The sequence below is a fragment of the Loxodonta africana genome, chromosome 2 (assembly GCF_030014295.1).
Source record: "Loxodonta africana isolate mLoxAfr1 chromosome 2, mLoxAfr1.hap2, whole genome shotgun sequence".
Taxonomy (NCBI): domain Eukaryota; kingdom Metazoa; phylum Chordata; class Mammalia; order Proboscidea; family Elephantidae; genus Loxodonta; species Loxodonta africana.
The window spans coordinates 56,724,111-56,749,368 of NC_087343.1; the positions used below are offsets into that span (position 1 = coordinate 56,724,111).

Consider the following 25,258-nt stretch of genomic DNA (forward strand, 5'->3'; position numbering starts at 1 on the left):
AGCCACTCCTTGAAAACCCTGTGGGGAAGTTCTGCTCTGGCCTGCATGGTCACTGTGAGTCGGAATTAACTGGACAGCAATGTTTTTTGTTTTTTTCTATCAGCATAAACCAAAACCAACCCAACCCTGTTGCTGTCGGTCAATTCCAACTCAGCATACCTTTCAGAAATTACAGAGATTTTGTTGGACAAAGGAAACCTGCATCTTTTTATGAACCCTTTCCCATTGTTCCCCACTACTCTTACCCTGATAAACTATTTCCGTATATAAAAATAGCAAATTATTTGGTAAAAATCATAGGATAGTGAGAAATATATTTAAAGAAATGGCTCAGAACATCTGGAAGGCCCAACTCTTTTCAAAGTAATATATTCTTTGGGAATGACTGGCTGATGCACATTTAGAATAAGCAGAACAAGATAAGCCAAAAAGCTAAAACAAATCAATTTATAAGAAAATCTAAGTAGAGTTCTATGAATATAGGGAGTAACAGAAGTATTTTAGTGAGTGTATGGGTTGTTTGAAACATGTTTGTTTACTTGTTTTTCTGTAGGATATCACTACTTTAACTGGAGTTCCAGAAGAGCATATCAAAACTAGAAAAGTTAGGATATTTGTTTCTGCTCGGAATAACATGCAGTCTGGAGTAAATAACACAAAGAAATGGAAGATGGAGTTTGATACCAGGGAGCGGTGGGAAAATCCTTTGATGGGTTGGGCATCTACGTGAGTACTTTGGATTAACTTGAATTTTGTTTTCAGCTCTATTTTTCTAAACAGATTTTTCTTTTAAATATACTAGTTTCAAACTCTTTGATATGCAGTGTGCTTTATCGAATACTTTTTTTTCAGACAGTTTGGTTTGGGTATAACTATGCTGAAAGACATTAAAACAAAACAAAACACAATTGCCCTTGAGTCAATTCCATGTGTGTCAGAGTACAAGTGTGCTCCATAAGGTTTTCAGTGAATGGTTTTTCAGAAGTAGATCACCAGGCCTTTCTTCTGAGATGCCTCTGGGTAAGCTCAAACTCCAACTGTTTGGTCAACAACAAATCGCATTAACCATTACCCCCTCTCTGTACCACTGGTGGCATTGATCTCTCTCTCTCTGTTTAGGTGTATTCATATATATTCATACATTTAATATAAGGCTGGCCAGCCCAATAAACTAAGAACCCGTGTTTTTCTGAGTACTATTTATTGGCTGAAGAGCCCTGGTGGCGCAGTGCTTAAACACTCAGCTGCTAACCTAAAGGTCAGTGGTTCACACCCACCAGCTGCTCTGCGGGAGAAAGATGTAGCAGTCTGTTTCCATAAAGATTACAGCCTTGAAAACCCTACGGGGCAGTTCTATTCTGTCCTTCAGGGGCGCTATGAGTCAGAATTGACTCAACAGCACTGGCTTTTTTTTTTTTTTTTTTGGTTTAGATTTCATGGATAAAAATAGCTGCCTTTGTGAGCACTGTTAGCATGGTCCCCAAGCTCTGTATACTGGTCTAAGGTGTGTTGTGTGAATGGTGTTAATAATTTAGTGACACTTTTACTTGTTTTTGAATTAAGACTTCTTTGTAAAATTTGTTTTGTTTGTAGAGTGGGAGTGGGGAACTAGGTGAGTTTAGAATTAGTTAATTTTAGGGAAACTTGTAAATTCCTAAGATCTTGTGATTAATTAATTGCCTTTTTGCAGTACATTGGAATAAAGTGGTCATAAATTCCTGTGGCACCAATGAAGTCAGTGATGTAAATCTCCGATGTAATATAAGGCCCAAATGTTAAATAGCAGGGCTTCCTCAAGTTAAATACAAGAAGTTGTCACTAGAGAAAACATTAGCCAGATAAGTTAGAAAATTGTCATTCTTACTGAGACTCCTAGAAAATTGTATATGTGTAGTCTCCGTTTGAAGGTAGTTATCAGTTTAAATCATTTTAGAAAAGTATATTTAATATCTTTTTCTGTCAGTGTACCTAGAAGAATTTTTGTTGAAAACATCTGCTATATTGCAATTTAAATAGAATTATATTTTATTAACCAAATGATATTTCACCACTGTGTTTTAGGTATTTTGGTATCCTTTAGATTTTATGTTTCATTTAATTTATAGTGTGCTTTTGTAAATCATATGCTTGAAGAGACAAAAAAAATCATAAAGAAACACTATCTATAGCCAATGATTTTGGTCTTTTAAGAGCAGAACTATAACTACTATTCTGCTTGAATATGAAAAAGCTGTTTTTGTAACGTGTTAGATGAAAATTAAATATATTACATGTTTGGAAGGTAAAGTCCTTCTCAAAGTGTATTTTTTCCAAAGTAAAAAGTGTTTTTGAACTGATAGTCCTTGTCTGCATTTTGTTTGTCTGAGGCATTGTTTTGAATCTTGAGTATTAAAGGAGAAAAAAACAACTCATTACTTCTCTTTGTTCTAATATTAAAAAGCAGCTATTAACAGGACAAAATACAATAAGAAACAAAATTATGACTGATCATTTTATCTATTAAACAGAGACTCTATATTTGCTGATGCTAGAATGAGGGTTATATATTTTTTCCCATTTAACATTTTAATGAGACAAAAGATAGTATACAATATTAATCTACTACTTGGGCATTTTGAATTCTGACTTTTTCTGTGAGATATTTTAAAGCATTTTATAAAATTGTTGGAATTTTGAGCTAATGTTCCCATGTGGTCATCTCCTTAAAATTCATCATTTGACTAAGAATTAAACCTGTTGTCCAGAGAAATTAATGACTTGACCATAATTTGGCCTCTTAGTCTGCTTGTATTTCAATTTATGATTATATACCTAGTATTAACGGATGGACTTTGGGAAAAAATATTTAAAACCTGCCTGTATGTGTCCTGGAAACCCTGGTGGTGTAGTGGTTAAATGCTACAGCTGCTAACCAAGAGGTTGGCAGTTCAAACCCGCCAGGCACTCCTTGGAAACTCTATGGGGCAGTTCTACTCTATCCTCTAGGGTCACTATGAGTTGGAATCGACTCGACGGCAGTGAGTTTTTTTGGGGGGTTTTGTATGTGTCCATATAGATTTATAATTTTTGTTTTTATGGGGAGAACTACTTTATGTAACGGGAAAAAGGGGAAGTTATTTTAATGTCTGATTTTTACTATTTGTCAGAGGAATGGTTTTGAGAGATGCTGAAAGAGAAATGAAAGTGATTGACTGCTAGCCATAAAGGTTGGCGGTTTGAAACCACCAACAGCTCCGTGGGAGAAAGTTGTGGCAGTCTGCTTCTGTAGAGATTTACAGTCTTGGAAATCCTATGGAGTTGCTATGTATCCCAATCAACTTGACAGCAGTGGGTTTTGTACTTAAAAATATGTTTGTTCCCAAAGTCATGAAGTTTCCAAATACAGAGATCTGGGACTTAACTATATTTATTTTTTTCTGTTTAAAAAAGGAAAAAAAAAAAAAAAACCTTTGCCATCGAGTTGATTGTGACTCATAGTGACCTGATAGAACAGAGTAGAGCTGCTTCATAGGGTTTCCAAGGAGCGCCCTATAGGGTTTTCAAGGAGGTCATCTAATTTAAGCAGAGATGTACACTCATTTGATTTGGATTTGAAATTCTGACCTTTTAGTTAGCAGCTGTAGCGCTTAACCACTACGCCACCAGGGTTTCCTTTTTTCTGTTAGGCATACAACTATGTCTGGCGTTAAAATCTACCATATAGATGGATTGACTTGGAGATTTAACAGACACTTAACCCTGATGACACGGGAGTATTACAGAGAGTTAGAAGACTATAGCATAAGAAACATGATAAATATACACCTACAGAGATAATCTTTGTATACCTTGGGAGGTTTTTTCACAGACTTGCTATGAATACACAGATAGAAAAGTACACTTACTTTCTTGAGTAGTAGAAGCAGTGCTAACGTAAAAGCTGATTTTATAAAGTTACTGTGGCAATTGTCTAACAGAAGCTTGCAATCAATCATAAATGTTTTCCCATCATTTTTAGGGGGTGGGGAGAAGCACTGCCATTGTGAAAGCAGGCTTCCTGACTGTGAGCATGGTCTATGTTTTTAAAAATTCACTGAATAAATTTCATTGTTAACTGTGTATCTGCAGTATTTTTTGTTGTTGTTGTTACCTTGAAAGGCCACTTTTGTTCAGCTATAGTAAGATTTTAAGATGAATTTGCTTGACTTTTAAGAAGCACACCTAAACTGCTATATCTGAATAAGTTTTTTAAATATTTACTTAGATTTTAAATTCATGTTAAAAGATATGTATTTCTGTATTTTTCTCATCCAAATTGGAGCTTTTTTAATGCTTTCTTAATTACCTGTACCTTTAAATATTAGAACTTAGAGGTAAAAGATTTGTCTTTGTGTAAATATAAAAATCTTTCCTTGTTTTTGACCTAAGGTTTTTACTGTTTATAATCCATTTTTGGTAGGGGGTAGAGGGATGACTCATCTGTGTTTAATACTGTAGCTAGTTGCCTAAGATTATTTTTGGTTACGAATTTCATATACTTCCTGGCAGTCTTTTATCTGTTGGATTGGTCAGTTCTCCTTTTCATTTATTTCTGTAAACCTTAACCTTATTTTTGATAAAACTGATATATGAGATATTATTCTTTCAGTTATATTAAATGTCGACCTTTGAAACTCATTGGACTCAGTAGTTTCTTTGTTAATTTCATAATTTTCTGCAAATACAACTTGTACATTTAATTTTTTTAATGAAAGTTTTTATTACAGAATTATGAATCTGTCATTCAGTTTCTAGAATTAGTCATGCCGTTGTGGATCTAGAAGGTCATCTAATTTAAGCAGAGGTGTACACTTATTTAGATGTTGCTAATTTTCTCATTACTTAACTATCCACATAGTATATATGCTCCTCAGGCCTTAGTAAGGCATCAAAGTGAACATCACTCTTAGGCTTTGCTTATGAATAAGTAGTAGGTACTACCAAATGAAAATATTCAGTACCTTCTTTCCGCCTTACGCTTCTCTATCACTTTGCAAAAATCCTTTTTTATCTGCCTTAATGACATGGGTTAAATTTTTTAAAATAAGAATTCTATCTACTTTTGTTCTCTTGATTGACTTTATTGCACAAATAAATGCGTGTGTTCTTATTGTAGGTTTGAGCAATAAAGATATATATAGTATAAGCCATGACAGTTACCAATCATTCCTTTCTTCCTTCCCTCACTGCCCTCTTGCCCACATATCCTCTCTCTCCACAGAAGCAAGTCCTGATAACAATTTGGTGTGTATTCTTCCAGACTTTTTTCTGTGCGTTTAGATACATGTATGTTTTAGGAGGCAGTTCAATCACCTTGAACTTGTAAAGGATTGATTTTTATGCTTCGTTAGGGTGGTTCTGTTTCAGTTTTGCTCTTGATCTTAGTCCGGGAACATAGTGCTTACTCATAAGGCATGGACTTTCTGAGGTTTCATTGGAAAACTATTTCATAGTTAGAAGGGCATGGTAAACACCTTGGGTTTTACCAGTGAAGGTAAAACTTTGTAAGACTCAGTCTCCCTTGCAGCAGACAGCTGCTGAAATTTCTGCTCAGCTCTCTGAGACTTCCTAGCTATAGCTAGTGTTGCCCTCTCAAGAGCTGTCTGTTCCGTGGATTCCTCCTTTTGAGGATATTCCAGTTGCTCTGGCAATCATAAACTCCATCTTCAGACTCCTCGTGCCAGTAAGGCTATGGCTTTCTGCCTGAGTTCTCAGTGCTCCTATCTATCTAGGCTAGACCTAGAGGGGAAAAATGTATAAACTTCCATCCAACTCACTGTGGTTCCCTTCTTTCAAAAGTTGAATTCCCTCCAGTTTCTTACCTACTTTTGGCCACCCTCTTGTCCCTTCATACAGTTAGGTTTTGTTTTTCCTTATTTTGTCCAGAGTTTATAGTTGTTATGCGTAGGCATATAAATCTAAATGTTAAATTCTTAGCCATTATCCAAATTGGAACCTCAGGAGTTGAGAATTGAACAAGTATAAAAATAAAAGCACAAGTTTATATTGAGTGCGACTTAAAAGAAAGATTATATACAGTTGGAGGAGGCTAGGATATGAAAAACTTCATGGAAAAGGTTGTTTGGTATTCAAGGTGAACCATCAGGGTTAGTTGGATGGCTTTCCATATGTGAGATAGTGGGAGAGTATTCCAGTAGAAGGAACAGATTGAGCTGATGGGAAAGTACAGGCTGCATTTAGAGGACCAGTGAGCAGTCTGATTTGATTAGTTGGTTGCTTCTAAGGGTAGTAATTAAGAGAAGTCTACACAGTAGGTTCTGGCCATTTTGTAGAAGTGTTTAAATGCCAGGGTAGGGGGTTGAAGTTAATTTCGTGGACAGTGGAAACTATTTAAAGTTTTTGAGCTGGGCATTGAGTTTGGAAGTTGAACTTTAGGAAGATTAATCTGGCAACAGGGTGAAGGGTAGATTAGAGTCAAAACATAGAAGGTAGAAAGACAAATTAGTTAGGAAGGTATTATAATAGTTTAGGAAAGACTTAAAAAGGGTATAAGCTGGTGGTAGCAACATACCTAGAAAAAAAAATAACTTTGAAATATAGGAGATAAAGGAGAATGAGGAGGGTAATACCAAGCGGCTAGAAGAATGATTGCTTGTTGATGAAAGTTGTTATTATTTAACGTACATATTTTTTTTCTTCGTAAATAAAATAAGGACAATAATAAACACCATATTTACATTTTATAGAGGGCTGGTCTTCTGGTTCCAGAGTTTTTTCTACAGTTTTGTCTGTATTGTTTCTTATGCTCAAGTAAACTAATGTGTCGGTCATTACTCTTTAAAATACAAGATCATATTTATTTTGACACTTCTGTTCTCAGTATAAGGAGCCATGTTGGCACAGTGGTTTAGCACTTGGCTGCTAACTGAGAGAGGGGTCAGTAGTTCAAACCCACCAACTCTTCCACCATCTGCTTCTGTAAAGATTACAGCCTTGGAAACCCTATGAGGCAGTTCTCCTGTGTCCTGTAGAGGCGCTGTAAGTTGGAATTGACTTGACAGCAACGGGTTTACTTTTTTTTTTTTTTTTTTGGTTCTCAGTATTTTAAATAGCTTATTTAAATATCAAAGGAGGAAAATCATATGTGTTTTGAAAAGGAGGAATCAATATAAAATTATCATATGTTATTAGTGCATATATACCCAACCATGTGAAGCTCTTTTGCTTAAAAGTGCTTATGGTAAGAGTATATATACTAACAGGAATCTCATAGGAGTCCCAGAATATTACCCATAATACATGACCAGAACTTCATCAGCAGCAATTTGTAGGTCTTCATGTCAATGAGAATAGCTACTTCCCATGTATTCTGTGTATAACTTATATCTTCCCACTACCCAAATAATCTTCCTGAAACCCTCTTTTCTAAATTTTTTCACTTCTACTTTTTTTAAAATTGTGCTTTAGGTGAATGTTTACGGAGAAAATTTGTTTCTCATTAAAACATTAATACACCTAGTATTTTGTGACATTGGTTACCAACCCTGCGATGTATCAACACTCTGCCATTCTTTACCTTGGGTTCTCCATTTCCATATGCCCAGCTTTTCTGTCCCTTCCTGCCTTCTTGCCTTTGTTTTTTGGGCTGCTGCACCCATTTAGTCTCGTATACTGTCAAACATGTTTTATAGGCCTGTCTAGTCTTTGGCTGAAGGGTAAACTTCAGGAGTGACTTCAGTACTATGTTAGAAGAGTCTCTGGGGGCCATAATCTTGGGGTTCCTCCAATCTCTGTCAGACCAGTAAGTCTGATCTTTTTTTGTGAGTTAGAATTTTGTTCTACATTTTTCTCCTGCTCCATCTGGGGCTCTCTGTTGTGATCCCAGCCTGGACTCAGCCTGGCAGAGGCCATGGTAGTTGTGGTCCTTTAGTCCTTTGGACTAATCTTTTCCTTGTGTCTTTGGTTTTCTTCATTCTCCCTTGCTTCAGAGGGGGTGGGACCAGTAGACATATCTTAGATGGCCACTTACAAGTTTTTAAGACCCTAGGGGCTACTCACCAAAGTAGGGTGTGGAACATTTTCTGTATAAAATATTATGCCAATTAGCTAGATGTTCCCCAAGACCATGGTCCCCAGCCCTCAGTCTAGTAACTCTGTCCCTCAGGGATAATGGATGTGTCTTTGAAGCTTTTGTGACTTTGCCTCAGTTAGGTTGTGCTGACTTCTGCAATATTGTGTATTGTCTTACCCTTCACCAGAATTACCACTTATTTATTGTCTAGTCAGTGTTTTTCCCTCCCCATCCGTCCACTCCCTGGTAACCATCAAAGATTGTTTCTTTCTATGTATAAACTTTTTCATCAGTTCTTAAAATAGTGGTCTCATACAGTATTTGTCCTTTTGTAATTGACTTATCTCACTCAGCATGATGCCCTGCAGATTCATCCATGCTTTGAGATGTTTCACGGATTCCTCATTGTTCTTTATTGTTGGGTAGTATTCCATTGCGTGTATGTACCATAATATTTGTATCCATTCATATGTGGATGGGCACTTGTTCACTTCTACGTTTTCTAAATGATGTTTTACAGAATGCTGTATTTACCTCTGAGAGATTTACAGCAAACATATGTAGCACACAATGATCTATGTATTTATAAACATACTAATAAAAGTAACATTTCTGAAATTATATGGCATTTTGTAAGAGTCTGTGGTAGATTTGTAAACATTACCACTATCCTAGAGTGAAGAACTCAATAGGATGACAGATCTTAGAGTGTTATTTTTTTGTGTCCCTATTTTTTTTATGCTTAATTGACTCAATGGCAACTGGTGAACTGGTGCTGCTTAATGCAGTCATTAACGTTTGAGGGTTCATTAAGAAGAGTGGATGTTGTTGCTATCTCTAATTTGAGTAATGATAGTACTGTCAGTTGTACTCATCAGTAATTTCTTTGATACTGAATTTATAAGGTAGGTTTGAGAATTTTCTTGAGTTTTATTCAACTCTAATTTTTTTTAGAGTTGAATAAAATTGCTTTATTAAAGTTAACTAAAAATTCCTGAATGTCTTTGCTAGTATAAATTTTATTATTTGGTAGTACTTTTTAAAAAAAATCTCCCAAATTTAGCATAAAGATATTCAGACTATTAACAGTTTTTAAAAGATTATTAGAAATAAGATATCCTTATGTTATAGTGACATTTATTTTCTAAACATTTTATTCCAAATATTGATTTTTTTTTTTTTTAACCAAAGCTTAATGTTAAATCCTGAAAAAAGTTGTTTCTTACAGGGCCGATCCTTTGTCCAACATGGTTCTGACCTTCAGTGCTAAAGAAGACGCTGTTGCCTTTGCAGAAAAAAATGGTATGTTTGATCTGTTTTTGTTTTACAAATAAAATCAAGATACAATTTTATGTTCTTAACCTTAATCAAAACCATTCAGGAATATAGAATTTGAATTGAAAGAGCTTTTTTTAATGTGTCTAATCCAGCTGTTTTTAGACTTTTTACAGCATCAGAACCCATTCCCCTCCAAAAACAAACACTCTAAAATGGAACTCCAGTGTACTAGAACATGTGAAAGCCAACTGTTCTAATTTAGAGTCAGAATAAGGATACTCTTCTAACTCCCTACCTCATCCATGAATCCCTCTGCAGAATCACTAATATTTGGTTATCTAAACTCTAATTGAGTGTCTCACGAGGCAGCCTATTCCAGTTTGGACACATCTGTTTATTCAAAAGTTCTTACACTGAGCCAAAATCTCATGCCTCTCATGAATTTCCTTTCATCCTAAATGTCTCCATTTGCCCATTATCCAGGTATAGTGAGCCTAGCATTAAGCAAAATCTCTACTCTACAATGATATAAATGCAGCCTAAGAGTAGAACTATTGGCTTATGTTGAACTTGCTATCAACAAAAACTCAAAACGCCCTTTTTTTCTCATTTTCTACACTATTTCTCATTCACTACACCGTTAAATCATGTAGTAACAGTGTAGTGGAAGAAGGCTTTGGAGTCAGAGCAGTCTGGATTGTAATCCCTATTATGCCACTTTCAAGCTATGTGATTTTGGGTTAATTTCATAATGGACTTTGTGTTTCTTCTTTGCCAAAATAAGAGTACTTATCTTATGAAAGGGTATACCTAGTTCAGTGCCTGATACATAGTAAACACTCAAGGAACTATAAGTTCTGACCCTCACCTCCCTCAGTGTGGTATTCCTGCTGTTTGTCTCTCTTGGATTTAAATGTACTACATTTGAATTAATACCTAATGTGTTCTGTTATTCTAGTCTTAGTTATCTATTCAGATGAAGTAATGTCTCATGTGCATTGTTACTGTAAGGCAGTATATAAATATAAAAGATTATTATTATTATCCAATGTATTTGACATACAAATGTGAAAGCACTATAAAGGCTTTTATTATTATCTAAGATATTTGTCTATCATCCCAACTTAGTATCATATAGCTTGTAATTAAGAGTCTAAAGCCAGACTGCCTGGTTTGAATTCGTGCTGGGTCACTTACTGTTTGTATGACTTTGTGCTTCAGTTTTGTCATATGTACAATGGAAATTGCTATGAGGATTAAATTAGTTAATAAAAGTAAAGTGCCTAGTAAGCAAGTATGTAATAGTATTTAAATGTATACCATTATTTCATTAGAGGTAGACCAAAAAAAAAAAAAAAAAGTGTTTGCGGCGGGGAGGTGGAGATTTTTATTAAAACTTTCTTGGGAAGTCCCTCACATTTCTTAATTACATAATTGCTCTCAAAGTAATCATAGTCTTTAAGCTATTATTTTGATTAAAAATGAACATTGCTCTTTTTAATTAAACTGTAATATCACTTATCAAAAACAGTCCTATTAATGTTTTCCATCTTTGCAATCTACCATATTTCAAGTCTGACACCTTGAAAATTATTCTTTTGAGGTCTGTAATGTGAATTTAATAACAGTTAAATCCCCAGATAGTGGTCACAAAGACTTCATGATTACAGTTGCCATGTGAATTGCAGGTGTGAAGCAGCCACTGCTGCTGGTGAAATCAGGTACCTTTCCAATCTGACTTCTACCTTCCCGGAGAAGAAAATTGAGGAACATTATCAAAATCAATAGAGAGAACGAAAAGGGGAGGAAGGAACTACTAGGAAGTATAACTTGAAAAAAGCTCAGTGGATATTGACTTCCAAAAGAATACGCTAACAGTGAATCAGGAATTTTAAACTACAGGGCAACAGGAACTATACCTGACTTGGTCACTATTTTGTCCCCAGTTCCTAGCACAAAGCCTGGCATTTAATGGACACTCAAAATCTGGTGGAATTAATGACTTCGTAAAGTGTATCAATTATTCTGCCTTTGAATTTACTGTAGTGCTTGTGATCAGGCTCATTTGTTTAACATTTAGCATTGTTGTTGTTAGGTGCCGTTGAGTCAGTTCCAACCCATAATGACCCAGTGTACCACAGAACAAAACACTGCTCTAACCTGTGCCATCCTCGCAATTATTGTTATGCTTGAGCCCATTGTTGCAGCCACTGTGTCAGTTCATCTCGTTGGGGTCTTCCTCTTTTTCACTGACCCTCTCCTTTACCAAGCACGGTATCCTTCTCCAGGGTCTGGTCCCTCCTGATAACATGTCCAAAGTACATGAGACAAAGTCTCACCATCTTCTTTTCTAAGGAGCATTCTGTCTGTACTTCTTCCAGAACAGATTTGTTCCTTCTTCTGGCAGTCCATGGTATATTAAATATTCTTCACCAACACCATATTCAAAGGCATCAATTCTTCAGTCTTCCTTATTCATTGTCCAGCTTTCACATGCATATGAGGCAATTGAAAACACCATGGCTTAGATCAGGCCCACCGTAGCCCTTAAAGCAACATCTTTGCTTTTCAACACTTTCAAGAGGTCTTGTGCAACAGATTTGCTCAATGCAATACCTCTTTTGATTTCTTGGGTGCTGCTTCCATGAGTGTTGATTGTGGATCCAAGTAAAATAAAATGCCTGACAACTTCAGTCTTTTATCCGTTTATCATGATGTTGCTCATTGGTCCAGTTGTGAGGATTTTTGTTTTCTTTATGTTGAGGTGTAATCCATACTGAAGGCTGTATCAGTAAGTGCTTCAAGTCCTCTTCACTTGTAGCAAGCAAAGTTGTGTCATCTGCATGTCACAGGTTGTTAATAAGTCTTGTTTAGTCCTGATGCCCCATTCTTCTTCAGGCGTTGCAGCTTCTTGGATTTTTTGCTCAGCATACAGATTGAATAAGTATGGTGAAAGTATACAACTCTGACTCACATCTTTCTTGACCTTAAACCATGCAGTATCCCCTTGTTATGTTCAAATGACTGCCTGCTGCTGTAAGTACATGTTCCTCATGAGCACAATTAAGTGTTCTGAAATTCCCATTCTCCATAATATTGTCCATAATTTGTTATGATCCACACGTTGAATGCCTTAGCATAGTCAGCAAAACACAGGTAAACATTTTTCTGATATTCTTTGCTTTCAGCCATGATCCATTTGATATCAACAGTCATATCCCTGGTTCCATGTTCTCTTCTGAATCTGGCTTGAATTTCTGGCAGTTCCCTGTTAATATGCTGCTGCAACCACTTTTGAATGATCTTTAGCAAAATTTTACTTGTATGTGATATTAATGATATTGTTTGATAATTTCTACATTCGGTTGCATCACTTTTCTTTGGAATGGGTATAAACACGGATCTTTTCCAGCCAGGTAGCTGTCTTTCAAATTTCCTGGCATAGACCAGTAAATGCTTCTCATGCTGCATCCATTTGTTGCAACAGCTCAATTGGTATTCCGTCAATTTCTGGAGCCTTGTTTTTCTCCAGCGCCTTCAGTGCAGCTTGTACCTCTTCCTTCAGTACCATTGGTTCTGGATAATATACTGCGTTCTGAAGTGAGTAACTGTCAACAAGTTCCTTTTGGTACAGTGACTCCATGTATTCCTTCTGTCTTCTTTTGATGCTTCCCGCGTCTTTTAGTATTTTCCCATAGAATCCTTTAATATTGCAACTTGAGGCTTGAACTTTTTTCTTCAGTTCTTTGAGCTTGAGAAATGCCGAGCCTGTTCTTCCCTTTTGGTTTTCTATCTCCAAGTCTTTGAGCATTTTATTATAATATTTTACTTTGTCTTCTCGAGCTGCCCTTTGGAATCTTCTGTTCAGCTCTTCTACTTCATCATTTCTTTCTTTTACTTTAGTTACTCTGTGTTTCAAGAGAAAGTTTCAGAGTCTCTTCTGACATCCATTTTGGGCTTTCTTTCCCGTCTTTTAAATGACCTCTCGCATGTACATTGTTCTTGGTATCATTCTACAGCTCATGTGGTCTTTGGTCATTAGTGTTCAGTGTGTCAAATCAGTTCTTGAGAACAGTGTATAAATTCAGGTGGTACAGACTGAAGGTCATATTTTGACTTTTGTGGACTTGTTCTAATTTTCTTCAACTTGCACTTGTATATGAGCAATTGACAGCCTGTTTGGTAGTTGACCCTGGCCTTGTTCTGACTGATGATACTGAGCTTCTCCATCAACTCTTTCCACAGATGTAGCCGGTATGGTTCTGTGTATTCCATCTGACAAGGTCCACATGTATGGTCACTGTTCATGTTGTTGAAAAAAGATATTTGCAATGAAGTCGTTCGTTGGTCTTGCAGAATTCTATCATGCGATTTCCAGCTTTGTTTTTATAACCAAGGCCTTATTTTCCAACTACCAGTCTTTTTTGTTTCTAGCTTTCGTATTCCAATCATCAGTAATTATCAATGCATCTTGATTGCATGTTTGATCAATTTCAGCCCAGAGAGGTTGGTAAAAATCTTTAATTTCTTGATCTTTGACCTTAGTGGGTGGTGTGTAAACTTGAATAACAGTCATATTAACTAGTCTTCCTTATATAGGCATATGGGTATTATCCTATAACTGACAGCATTGTACTTCAGGACAGATCTTGAAATGTTCTTTTTGATGATGAACGCGAGACCATTCCTCTTGAATTTGTCATTCCTGGCACAGTAGACCATATGATTGTCTGATTCAAAATGGCCAATTCCAGTCCCTTTCAGCTCAGTAATGCCTAGGATATCAATGTTTATGCATCCCATTTCATTTTTGACAATCTCCAATTTTTCTAGATTCATACTTTGTATATTCCACGTTCTGATTATCAATGGATGTTCTCAGCTCTTCTCATTTTGTGTCGTGCCGTATCAGCAAATGAGGGTCCTAAAAGTTTGACTCTACCCAAGTCATTAATGTCAACTCTACTTTGAGGAGGCAGTTGTATTTTGAGTGCTTTCCAATCTGAAGGGCTCATCTTCTGGCACTATGTAACATTTAGCATTATATATTTTTAAATAGATTAGTCCTATTTTTCCAGTTATAGTTGTGATGAGATCTAAATAAACACCAGGAAAGTGTTATAGAATGATTGAGAGAGGAATCTATTTTCAAATTTCGAAGCACTCCCTCTGTGTTGATGAGCTCGCATTTGGTAGGTTGATAGTGGGCACATACAAGTGGGAACCCCACACACATCGCATCAGTTCATCGTGAGCTAGTGCTGTTGAAGGTTGGGTAAACCAAGATTCTGTTAAATTAAGGTATTAAAAAAATGGTTCAGAAGCACTAATGCGGAAACACTGCTGGATCAGGAGACTGGTAACTAAGATTCTAATTCCATAATTTTCCACTTCACAGGGGAGCTTGAGCAAGTCATGTTTCACCACATTTAGCATTTGATAACCATGTTTCTTCATCTTCGAAATAAAAAATTGGATTATAACACCCAAAAACTATCGACTGAAGGATTTTCAACCCACGGACCATCCCTTATATACCTTTCTTTCTTCATTGCCTAGCTTATTATATGCTTGAGAGGGAAGAATGTGTTTTTGTTGATAGAGATGATTCAGTGTTGATAATAAAATGTGGCAAAGGTTATCCATTCATGAGCATAAAATGCTTGGCTTTGAACTGTGTCTAGAAATAGGAAGTTAGAGTAATAACTGTTATAAGATAATTTGTACACTTACGACTTATTCTGAAATTAAACAACCTACTTTCATCCTTTTGTTAGTTTTCTTATTTCCCTTATCTTTAAATGGTTAAGAAAAGGAATGATAACTCATGACTATCAATTCATTTGGCTTAAAAGATTATATAATACAGAATTAGTACAATGAGGAAGAAGATTTTCAGATTGAGTTTCCTTTGAGAAAACATTTTTAATGCCTTCTGATTATATATTGACACTCAAGTAATAAGGAACATCATCATCATTACTACAATAGCTAGCATTTCATAAAGACTAGATCATGAACCAGACACTATGCTAAGTGCTTTTCATTCACTCTCATTTAATCCTCACAACAACCCTATGAAGCAGGGACAATTATTATTCCCATTTTGTAGTTAAAAGAAATTGAGATTTAGAGACATTAAGTAACATTAAGTAGCAAGGTCACATACATACAGGTAAGGGGTGAATAAGTTTTATTTGAACACAGTCATGCTCATTTGTGTATTGCCTATGGCAGCTTTTTAGCGGTTGTTGGTGTTGAGGTTGAGTTGGTACTTTAGGATAGATCTTGAAATGTTCTTTTTGACAATGAAGGCAACATCATTCCTCTCCAATTTGTCATTCCTGGCATAGTAGACCATGTGACTGTCTGATTCAAAATGGCCAATACCAGCGCATTTCAGCTCACTGATGCTTAGGATATTGATCTTTATGCATTCCATTTCATTTTTGATGACATCAAATTTTCCTAGATTTATACTTCGTACATTCCATATTCCAGTTATTAATGGATGTTTGCAGCTTTTCTTCTCACTTTGATCAGTGCGATATCAGCAAACGAAGTTCCCAAAAACTTTACTCCATTCACGTCATTAAGATCGACTTTACTCTGAGGAGGCAGTTTTTCCCCAGAAGTTTTTTCGAATACCTTGCAACCTGAGGGGATCATCTTCCATCACTGTATCAGACAGTGTTCTTCTGCTTTTCATAAGGTTTTCACTGTCCAGTTATTTTTTTAGAAGTAGATCACCAGTTCCTTTTTCCTAGTCTGTGTTAGTCTGGAAGCACCACTGAATCCTATCCAACATGGGTGAGTCTACTGGTATTTGAAATACCGGTGGCATAGCTTCTGGCATCACAGCAACATACAAGCCAGCACAGAATGACAAAATGACAGCCGGGTGTGTCAGACGCTTTTTTCCAACAGCATGAATGGCAGCTGTACATGTGGACCTCAGCAGATGAAATAGCAGGAGTCAAATCAACTACATCTACGGAAAGAGATGATGGAGAAGCTCAAGAACAAGACCAGGTGCCGACTGTGGACAGACCATCAATTGTTCTTATGCAAGTTCAAAATGAAACTGAAGAAAGTGAGAATAAATTCATGAGAGTCAAAAAGTATGACCTTGAGTATATCATACCTCAATTTAGAGACCTCAAGGATGGATTTGACACATCAAGCACTAATATCTGATGACCAGATGAGTTGTGGGGTGACATCTAGGACACCATACATGAAAAAAGCAAACGGTCATTACAAAGACAAGAAAGAAAGGTAAGCTCAAACTGGGTGTCAGAAGAGACTCTTAAACTTACTCTTGAACAAGAAGAAATGTTGAAGTAAAATAGCTGAACAGAAGATTTCAAAAGTCAGCTCAAGAACACAAAGTAAAGTATTATAATGAAGTGTGCAAAGACCTGGAGCTAGAAAGCAAAAGGAAGCAGCATACTTGGCATTTCTTAAGCTGAAAGAACTGAAGAAAAAAAATCAAGCTTCAAGTTGCAATTTTGAAGAATTTTATGGACAAAATACTAAACAACACAAGCATCAAGACAAGACGGGAGGACTACACAGAGTCACTTTACCAAAAAGAATTGGTTAATGTTCAGCGATTATAGGAGGTAGCGTAATGATGAAGAACCGATGGCACTCAAGGAGATAGTCCAAGCTGCGCAGAAGGTATCGGCCACGAACAAGGCTCTAAGAATTGACGGAATATCATTTGAAATATTTCAAAATGAATGCAACATTGAAAGCGCTCACTTGTTTGTGCCAAGAAATTTGAAAGAGCTTCCTGGTCAACTGACTGGAAGAGATCCATGTTTGTTCCCATTCCAAAGAAAAGTGATCCAACAGAATGTGGAAATTATTGAGCAATATCATCAGTATCACAGACAGGTAGAATTTTGCTGAAGATCATTCAAAACCGGTTGCAGCAGTATATCAACAGGGAACTACCAGATTCAAAAGAGGACATGGAACGAGGGATATCATTGCTGATGTCAGATTCATCTTGACTGAAAGTAGAGAAGACCATCATGTTGTAATGGATTGCTTTTTGTGTGGCCCTTTTGGCCATGGTCTTGTAACTCCCACTCAGGTGATTGGGCTGGACTGTGTGATAGGGTAATTGTGGCACACCAAGGGGAATGGTCAGTTTAGCCATCCCGCTGAACTTGAAATGAGCCACCTTAGGGGTGGGAAAAGCAGAGTCTACCACCACCATCCAGGAGAGACTGGCTGGAGAGACCCACTGGAGAGACTCGCAGGAGATGGCACAGTTGGCTTCCTGGCACACAGAGCAAGAAACCTGAGTCCTTTGGGCACAGACTGAGGACTAGGGAGAAGCCTACGCCTGACCCATGAATTTGGGACTTGCCAGCCTCCAAAACTGTGTGGGTCATTCCCTTTATAGGGTTCATGAGTTCTGTGAGCCTCTGCAGTGAATTAGGGAACCCAAAGATGGGAGGGAAAGTACTGAGGGAAGAGGGAGTAATTGATGTTAGAGATGATGGAGTGGTGTAGCAGCTTGGAAAAGTTGGACAGTGGGATATCTTTCAACTCCGCCTCATAGGAACCAGCTTTGTGCTGATCCTTATAAAAGAAATTATTCATTTAACCAGAAATATCTTTATCTTCGTTTTACTGACTATACAAAGGCATTCGACTGTCTGGATCATAAATAATAATAATAACATTGCGCAGAACGGGAATTTGAGAATACTTTGTTGTGCTCACGCAGAACCTGTACATAGGCGAAGAGACAGTCCTTTGACCAGAACAAAGGACTACTGTGTGGTTTAAAATCAGGAAAGGTGTGTGTGAGAGTTGTGCCTCTTCGCCATACTTGTTGAATCTATATGCTGATCAGATAGTCTTAGAAGCTGGACTATATGAAGAAGCACTCAGCATCAGGATTGGAGGAAGATTTATTTACAGCCTGCAATATGCAGATGGCACAACCTTGCTTGCTGAAAGGAAGGAGGACTTGAAGTACTTACTGATAAAGATCAAAGACTAAAGCCTTTAGGATGGATTACACCTGGACAGAAAGGAAAGAGAAATTCTCATAATTGGACTGTCTTGGTCATCCAGTGCTGCCATAACAGAAATACCACAAGTGGATGGCTTTAACAAAGAGAAATTTATTTTCTCACAGTATAGTAGGTTACAAGTCCAAATTCAGGGCATCTGTGTCGGTTCTGGAAGAAGAAGGTCCTTTTCATCAGTCTTTCCCTGGTCGAGGAGCTTCTTAGGCTCGGGGACCCTGTGTCCAAAGGATGCACTCTGCTTATGGTGCTGCTTTCTTGGTGGTATGAGGTCCCCAACTCTCTGCTTGCTTCCCTTTCCTTTTATCTCTTGAGAGATAAAAGTTGGTGTAAGCCACACCCCAGGGAAACTCCCTTGACTTTGGATCAGGGATATGACCTGGGTAAGGGTGGTGTTACAATTCCACCCTAATCCTTTTAACATAAAATTACAACCACAGAATACTGGGAATCACAGCCTAACCAAGTTGATACACACATTTTTGGGTGGACATAGTTTAATCCATGATGTAGACCAATCAGTAACATTATGATAAACAGAAAATATGGAAGTTGTCTTACTGGCCTGGCAGAGACTGGAGAAACCCTGAGAGTATGGCCCCCCCAAACACCCTTTTGGCTCAGTAATGAAGTCACTCCTCAGGATCACCCATCAGCCAAAGATTAGACAGGCCCATAAAACAGAATGAGACTAAAGGGGCTCACCAGCCTAGGAGCAAGGACTAGAAGGCTGGAAGGGTCAGGAAAGCTGGTAATAGGGAACTCAAGGTCAAGAAGGGAGAGTGTTGACATGCCGACATGTTGTAGGGTTGTTAACAAATGTCATAAGATAATATATGTACTAACTGTGTAATGAGAAGCTAGTTCTGTAAACCCCTTCATCTAAAGTGCAATAATAAAAAGGATACTGAAGTTGTGAAGGATTTCATTTTACTTGGATACAAAATCAGCACCCATGGAAGCAGCAGTCAAGAAACCACATGGCCTGTTGCATTGGGCTAATCCGCTGCAAAAGACCTCTTTAAAGTGTTACAAAGCAAAGATGTCACTTTCAGGACTAAGGTACCCCTGACCCAAGGCATGGTATTTTCAGTTGCTTCACACACATGCAAAAGCTGGACAGTGAATAAGGAAGATCAGAGTAGAATTTATGCCTTTGAATTATGGTGTTGACTAAGAATATTGAATATACCATGGATTGCAGAAGAACAAACAAATCTGTCTTGGGAGAAACACAGCCAGAATGCCCCTTAGAAGCAAGGATTGTGAGACTTCGTCTCACATATGTTGGACATGTTATCAGGAGGTACCAGTCCGGGGAGAAGGGCATCGTGCATGGTAGAGGGTCTGTGAAAAAGAGGAAGACCATCAGTGAGATGGGTTGACACAGTGGTCGCAACAATGGGCTTAAACACAGCAGCAATTTTGGTGATGGTGCAGGACCTGGCGGTGTTTCTTTCTTTTCCACAAAGGATTGTTATTAGTTGGAACCATTTCGATGGCACCTAACAACAGCAAGTTCTGCATTATCCAATATAGTGGTGGTGCAGTGGTTAAGATGTATGGCTGCTAACCAAAAGGTCAACAGTTGGAATCCACTAGCAGCTCCTTGGCAGCCCTATGGGACAGTTCTACTGTGTCCTATAGGGTCACTATCATTCAGAATTGACTCAGTGGCAGTGGGGTTTTGTTTATTTATTTTTTAACCATATGTGGCGATTTCACACTTGAAATGTGTCTAGTTTTAATTGAAATGTGATGAAAGTGGTAAATATGCATTGGAGTTCAAAGACTTATTTTGAAAAGAAAAACATGTAAAATATTAGTAATTTTTAAATTTTTTTATTGTGCTTTAAGTGAAAGTTTACAAATCGTCAGTTTCTCTCATGCAGAAATTTATATAAGCCTTGTTATATACTCCTAGTTGCTCTTCCCCTAATGAGACAGCACACTCCTTCTCTCCACTCTCTATTTTTGTGTGCATTCAGCCAGCTTCTGTCCCCCTCTGCCTTCTCATCTCCCCTCCAGACAGGAGCTGCCTACTTAGTCTCATGTGTCTCCTTGATCCAAGAAGCTCACTCCTCACCAGTATCATTTTCTATCCTATAGTCCGGTCCAGGCCCTGTCTGAAGAGTTGACTTTAGGAATGGTTCCTGTCTTGGGCTATCAGAAGGTCTAGGGACCATGACCTCCGGGGTCCTCCTAGTCTCAGTCAAACCATTAAGTCTGGTCTTTTTATGAGAATATGAGGTCTGCATCCCACTGCTCTCCTGCATCCTTGGGTTCTCTGTTGTGTTCCCTGTCAGAGCAGTCATCGGTTGTAGCCAGGCACCATCTCATTCTTCTGGTCTCGGGCTGATGTAGTCTCTGGTTTATGTGGCCCTTTTTCTGTCTCTTGGGCTCATAATTACCTTGTATCTTTGGTGTTCTTCATTCTCCTTTGCTCCAGGTGGATTGAGACCAATTGATGCATCTTAGATGGCCGCTTGCTAGTGTTTAAGACCGCAGACAACAATCTCCAAAGTGAGATGCAGAATGTTTTCTTAGTAGATTTTGTTATACATGTTAACCTAGATGTCCCTGGAACTGTGGTCCCCAAATGCCCTCCCCTGCTACTCTGGCCTTCAAAGTGTTCGGTTTTTTCAGGAAATTGCTTTGCTTTTGGTTTAGTCCAGTTGTGCTTACCTCTTCTATATTTTGTGTTGTCTTTCCTTTCACCTAAAATAGTTCTTGTCTACTATCTAATTAGTGAGCACCCGTCTCCCTCCCTCACTCCCCAGTCTCATAACCATCAAAGAATATTTTCTTCTCTGTTTATAATAGTGGTCTCATACAATATTTGTCCTTTTGCAACTAATTTCACTCAGCATAATGCCTTCCAGATTTCTTCCATGTTATGAAATGTTTCACGGATTCATCATTGTTCTTCATCGTTGCATAGAATTCCATTGTGTGAATATACCATAATTTATTTATCCATTTATCTGTTGAAGGGCACCTTGGTTACTTCCATCTTTTTGCTATTGTAAACAGGGTGTGAATATATCTGTTCGTGTAAAGGCTCTTAATTCTCTAGGATATATTCCAAGGAGTGGGATTGCTGGATCCTATGGTAGTTCTGTTTTTAGCTTCTTAAGTAAGCGCCAAATCGATTTCTAAAGTGGTTGTACCATTTTACATTCCCACCAGCAGTGTACAAGTGTTCCAGCCTCCCCACAACCTCTCCAACATTTATTATTTTGTGTTCTTTGGATTAATGACAGCCTTGTTGGAGTGAGATGGAATCTCATTGTAGTTTTGATTTGCATTTCTCTAATGGCTAATGATCGTGAGCATTTCCCCATGTATGTGTTAGCTACCTGAATGTCTTCTTTAGTGAAGTGCCTGTTCATATCCTTTGCCCATTTTTAATTGGGTTATTTGTCTTTTTGTAGTTGAGTCTTTGCAGTATCATGTAGATTTTAGAGATCAGATGCTGATCGGAAATGTGATAGCTAAAAACTTTTTCCCAGTCTGTAGGTAATCTTTTCACGCTTTTGGTGAAGCCTTTGGATGAGCACAGGTGTTTGATTTTTAGGAGCTCCCAGTTACCTAGTTTCTCTTCTGGTGTTTGTGCATTGTTAGTAATGTTTTATATACTGTTTATGCCATGTATTAGGCCCCTAGCTTATTAATAATTTTGATATTTCTTACATGTTTAAATAATAATATTTTGGATATATTGGGCTAAGTAATGTAATTAATTTCACCTGTTTCCTTTTTTAAATGTGGATGCTAGAAAATTTAAAATAACTTGTGGTTCACATTATGTTTTCATTAGCATGAATCTAGAGTACTTTGCTATATACAGGATAGACATTATAACATATAGTCTAAGTGTTTCATTAATGGATATTCTATAGTGTTTATGAGAAATAGGAAACTTTTAACCAACTTTGAAAATTTCAGATTTTGTGTTTCCGAAGAAATAACAGTTCTATTCTTTAGGTCCACTTACCTACTATGATTCATATTATATATAATATGATAATGAAATAAAATAGTTAGGAGACCTATATTATATCGCAAAATCTCGTATTAATCACCTGTTTTCAATTTCTTAACCAAATAAGGTATTGTGCAGGTCCGTTTTATATAAGAATGCTCTCATCCCTAACACTATTAAGTTGTTCTCTTCCTGCTATAGAAAATTTATGGAACCACTTCTCTGTGTCTGTCTTTTTTGCTTAGGTCCATCTTCTCACTATATCTCACCTCCTGTAGAATACTGGCTTTGTAACACTGGGAAGTGAAAAAGAAGACTGAATGCCCCCAATGGCTTCCTTGCTTCCACTTCCCCAGTGCCTGCCTTTCCCTGTCTTTACTATTCACACAGATAGGAAAGAAAATATAAATTCCCCATGCCTTTTGGCTTTGACCCCATGGCCTCATGCTAAACATCTCCCTTTGTGCTTAGCATCTTCCTCCCAACCCCCCTTTCCTGGAACTCTTCAAAGGTAACCTTTCTTTGTAAAAAGGAAAAAGAATACCTGGAGGTTTCCTCTGAAATGTAGATTAACCTTACTTCAGTTGTTTGTGTACTCAAAAGACCTACCTTTCTCTGTGGGCTTTTGTCTTTTCCTACTGTTTTGTTGTGTCCTTCTGTTGATGGGGTGGATGGGTGGGGAGGAGGAGGAAACTACATGATGGAGAGGTCGTAGATGGCTGTGGAAAACCTGGATGATACAAGACTGGGATCTACTACCATTTATATGCTAATGAAAACCAGAAGTAGCTTTTTCCTGTTTGATCTGATTAGAAACTTGTTAGCTGTAAAAACTCTTTGAAATTCTCAAAATAGAGGAGAATTTCTTTCAGGAACTGGAGGGCAGAGGACAAGCTGGGAAAACTGCATTCTGTTCATAGTGGGTCTGTTGCGGAGGAAACCTCACCTCTGAATAGAAAGTACGAGCAGGGAAGGAATCAGTGAGGTTCAGCCTTGAGTCAAGGGGAAAAAAAAAGATAATTTAAGATGCAACCCAGGAAGTAGACACCATTAGCAATGTCTGTACTTCTCCACTTAACTTGCAGCCTCTTTGGAGGGTCTCATCCTCACACCCTTATACATGGTAAAAGACGATTTTCAGAACAAAGGTAAGAATTATGACCCTTATACAGATATAAGTTGCATGTTAAAGAATAATGAGGGAACCAGGCAGATGTTTTAACCATTCAAAGCAAAAGTTAAAATACCACAAATTTATATGGTATGTTGAGATGATTGGCAAATGAAGACAAAAATCATTTATTTATTTATTTTTGTTATGGGGGAGGAGTCGAATCACTACCAGTAGGACACAGGACAGAATTTACCTCTCTTATCAGTATTTTTTAATCAGTTATGTCCATCACTCAGTTTGTCATACGGTGGTGGCTTACGTGTTACTGTAATGCTGCAGGCAATGCCATGAGTATTTCAAATACCAGCAGGGTCACCCATGGTGGACCGGTTTCAGGGTGTTGTCGGGGGAAAAACAATCACAAGGTTTAGTAAAGTAAAAAGAAAGTTTTATTCGGTATATATTCAGAAAGACAGAAGTGGGAAGTGGACAGGCATGCTGCCAGAGCTAATGTCTGCCCGAATCTGAGGAAAGTTACAGAATCATCAGTATATATTAACATCACAAAAATGGGTAGAATCACTGAAAGCTTCACCTTTTCACAGATTGGCTAGAAACTGTGGTCTTAAATTTTGAATTGCCTTTCTTAACAATCATTGGTACAGGTTTCAGTAACTGACAGCCAGGAGGGTCTTCATTGGTCCAACAAATTTCTATTCAAAATATTAATGGAAAATGATAACGGTAGAAAGTCTTTTCTGTTCTGTTTGATTGGCTTTACTGAAAAGTTCCCTAAAAGATAATTTCTATTGTCTTCACCTCGGGGTCCAGTGGATGTGTCCTTTTGAGTCTTTGTGGTCTCAGCTCCAGCTGGGTCACATTCTCTGTGCTCAAGGACAGGGAATAATGATTCCAATATTATTTTCTAAATCAGGAGGAAAAAATTCTGATTGGTTTACATTTACAGTTTTAGGATTTAATAGGCAACAGACAAATTGTAAACTCCCTTAAACATTATTTTCTTAATTGTGAAGTTTGAGTCATTTAACAGAGTAATCTATGGATATTTTGGGGGACAGCCTGAGTGAATATCCTTCCTGGGGACATGCTGTGAGAGGAAGAGCGAGGAGGGGAGCCAGGAGGCTTCCTGAGGTATGCTGGCTAGCTGACTTTTAAAAGTTGGCTCAGAATAAGCAGTAAACAGCAAAAATGGACTCCAGCCTGCAGTTTTGGTAGAAGCTTCTCTTTATGTCAAGCACCTAGATTTTCTAAGATCTCCTTCACAAAATGAATGCTTGAAGATCAGCATTCTAGGCAATAGTGGGCTGAAATGGACTGTTATGGGCCCTTTTGAATTGGATAATCATATGGTCATTAACAACCTGCGATACGCAGATGACACAACCTTCATGCTGAAAGTGAAGAAGACTTGAAGCACGTACTGATGAAAATCAAAGACTATAGCCTTCAGTATGGATTATACCTCAACATAAAGAAAACAGAAATCCTCATGACTGGACTGATAAGCAACATCGTGATAAACAGAGAAAATACTGAAATTGTCAAGGATTTTATTTTACTTGGATCCATGATTAACAACCATGGAAGCGGCAGTCAAGAAATAAAATGACACATGGCACTGGGCAAAACCCACTGCTGTCAAGTCCATTCCAACTCATAGCAACCCTGTGGGACAGAGTAGAACTGCCCCATAGGGTTTCCAAGGATTTGCTGATGGATATGAACTGCCTACCTTTTGGTTAGTAGCTGAATTTTTA

General features: G+C 37.6%; 1 protein-coding gene across 1 annotated transcript in view; it reads left to right on the plus strand.

The window, feature by feature from the left end:
* NDUFS4 (NADH:ubiquinone oxidoreductase subunit S4) overlaps positions 1 to 25,258 on the plus strand; it is a 153,649-nt gene that overhangs the window by 112,121 nt on the left and 16,270 nt on the right. Inside the window, exons 3-4 of the mRNA XM_003408030.4 lie at positions 554 to 726; positions 9,279 to 9,352. Coding sequence (XP_003408078.1) covers positions 554 to 726; positions 9,279 to 9,352 — 247 coding nt within the window. The remainder of the gene's footprint in view (positions 1 to 553; positions 727 to 9,278; positions 9,353 to 25,258) is intronic.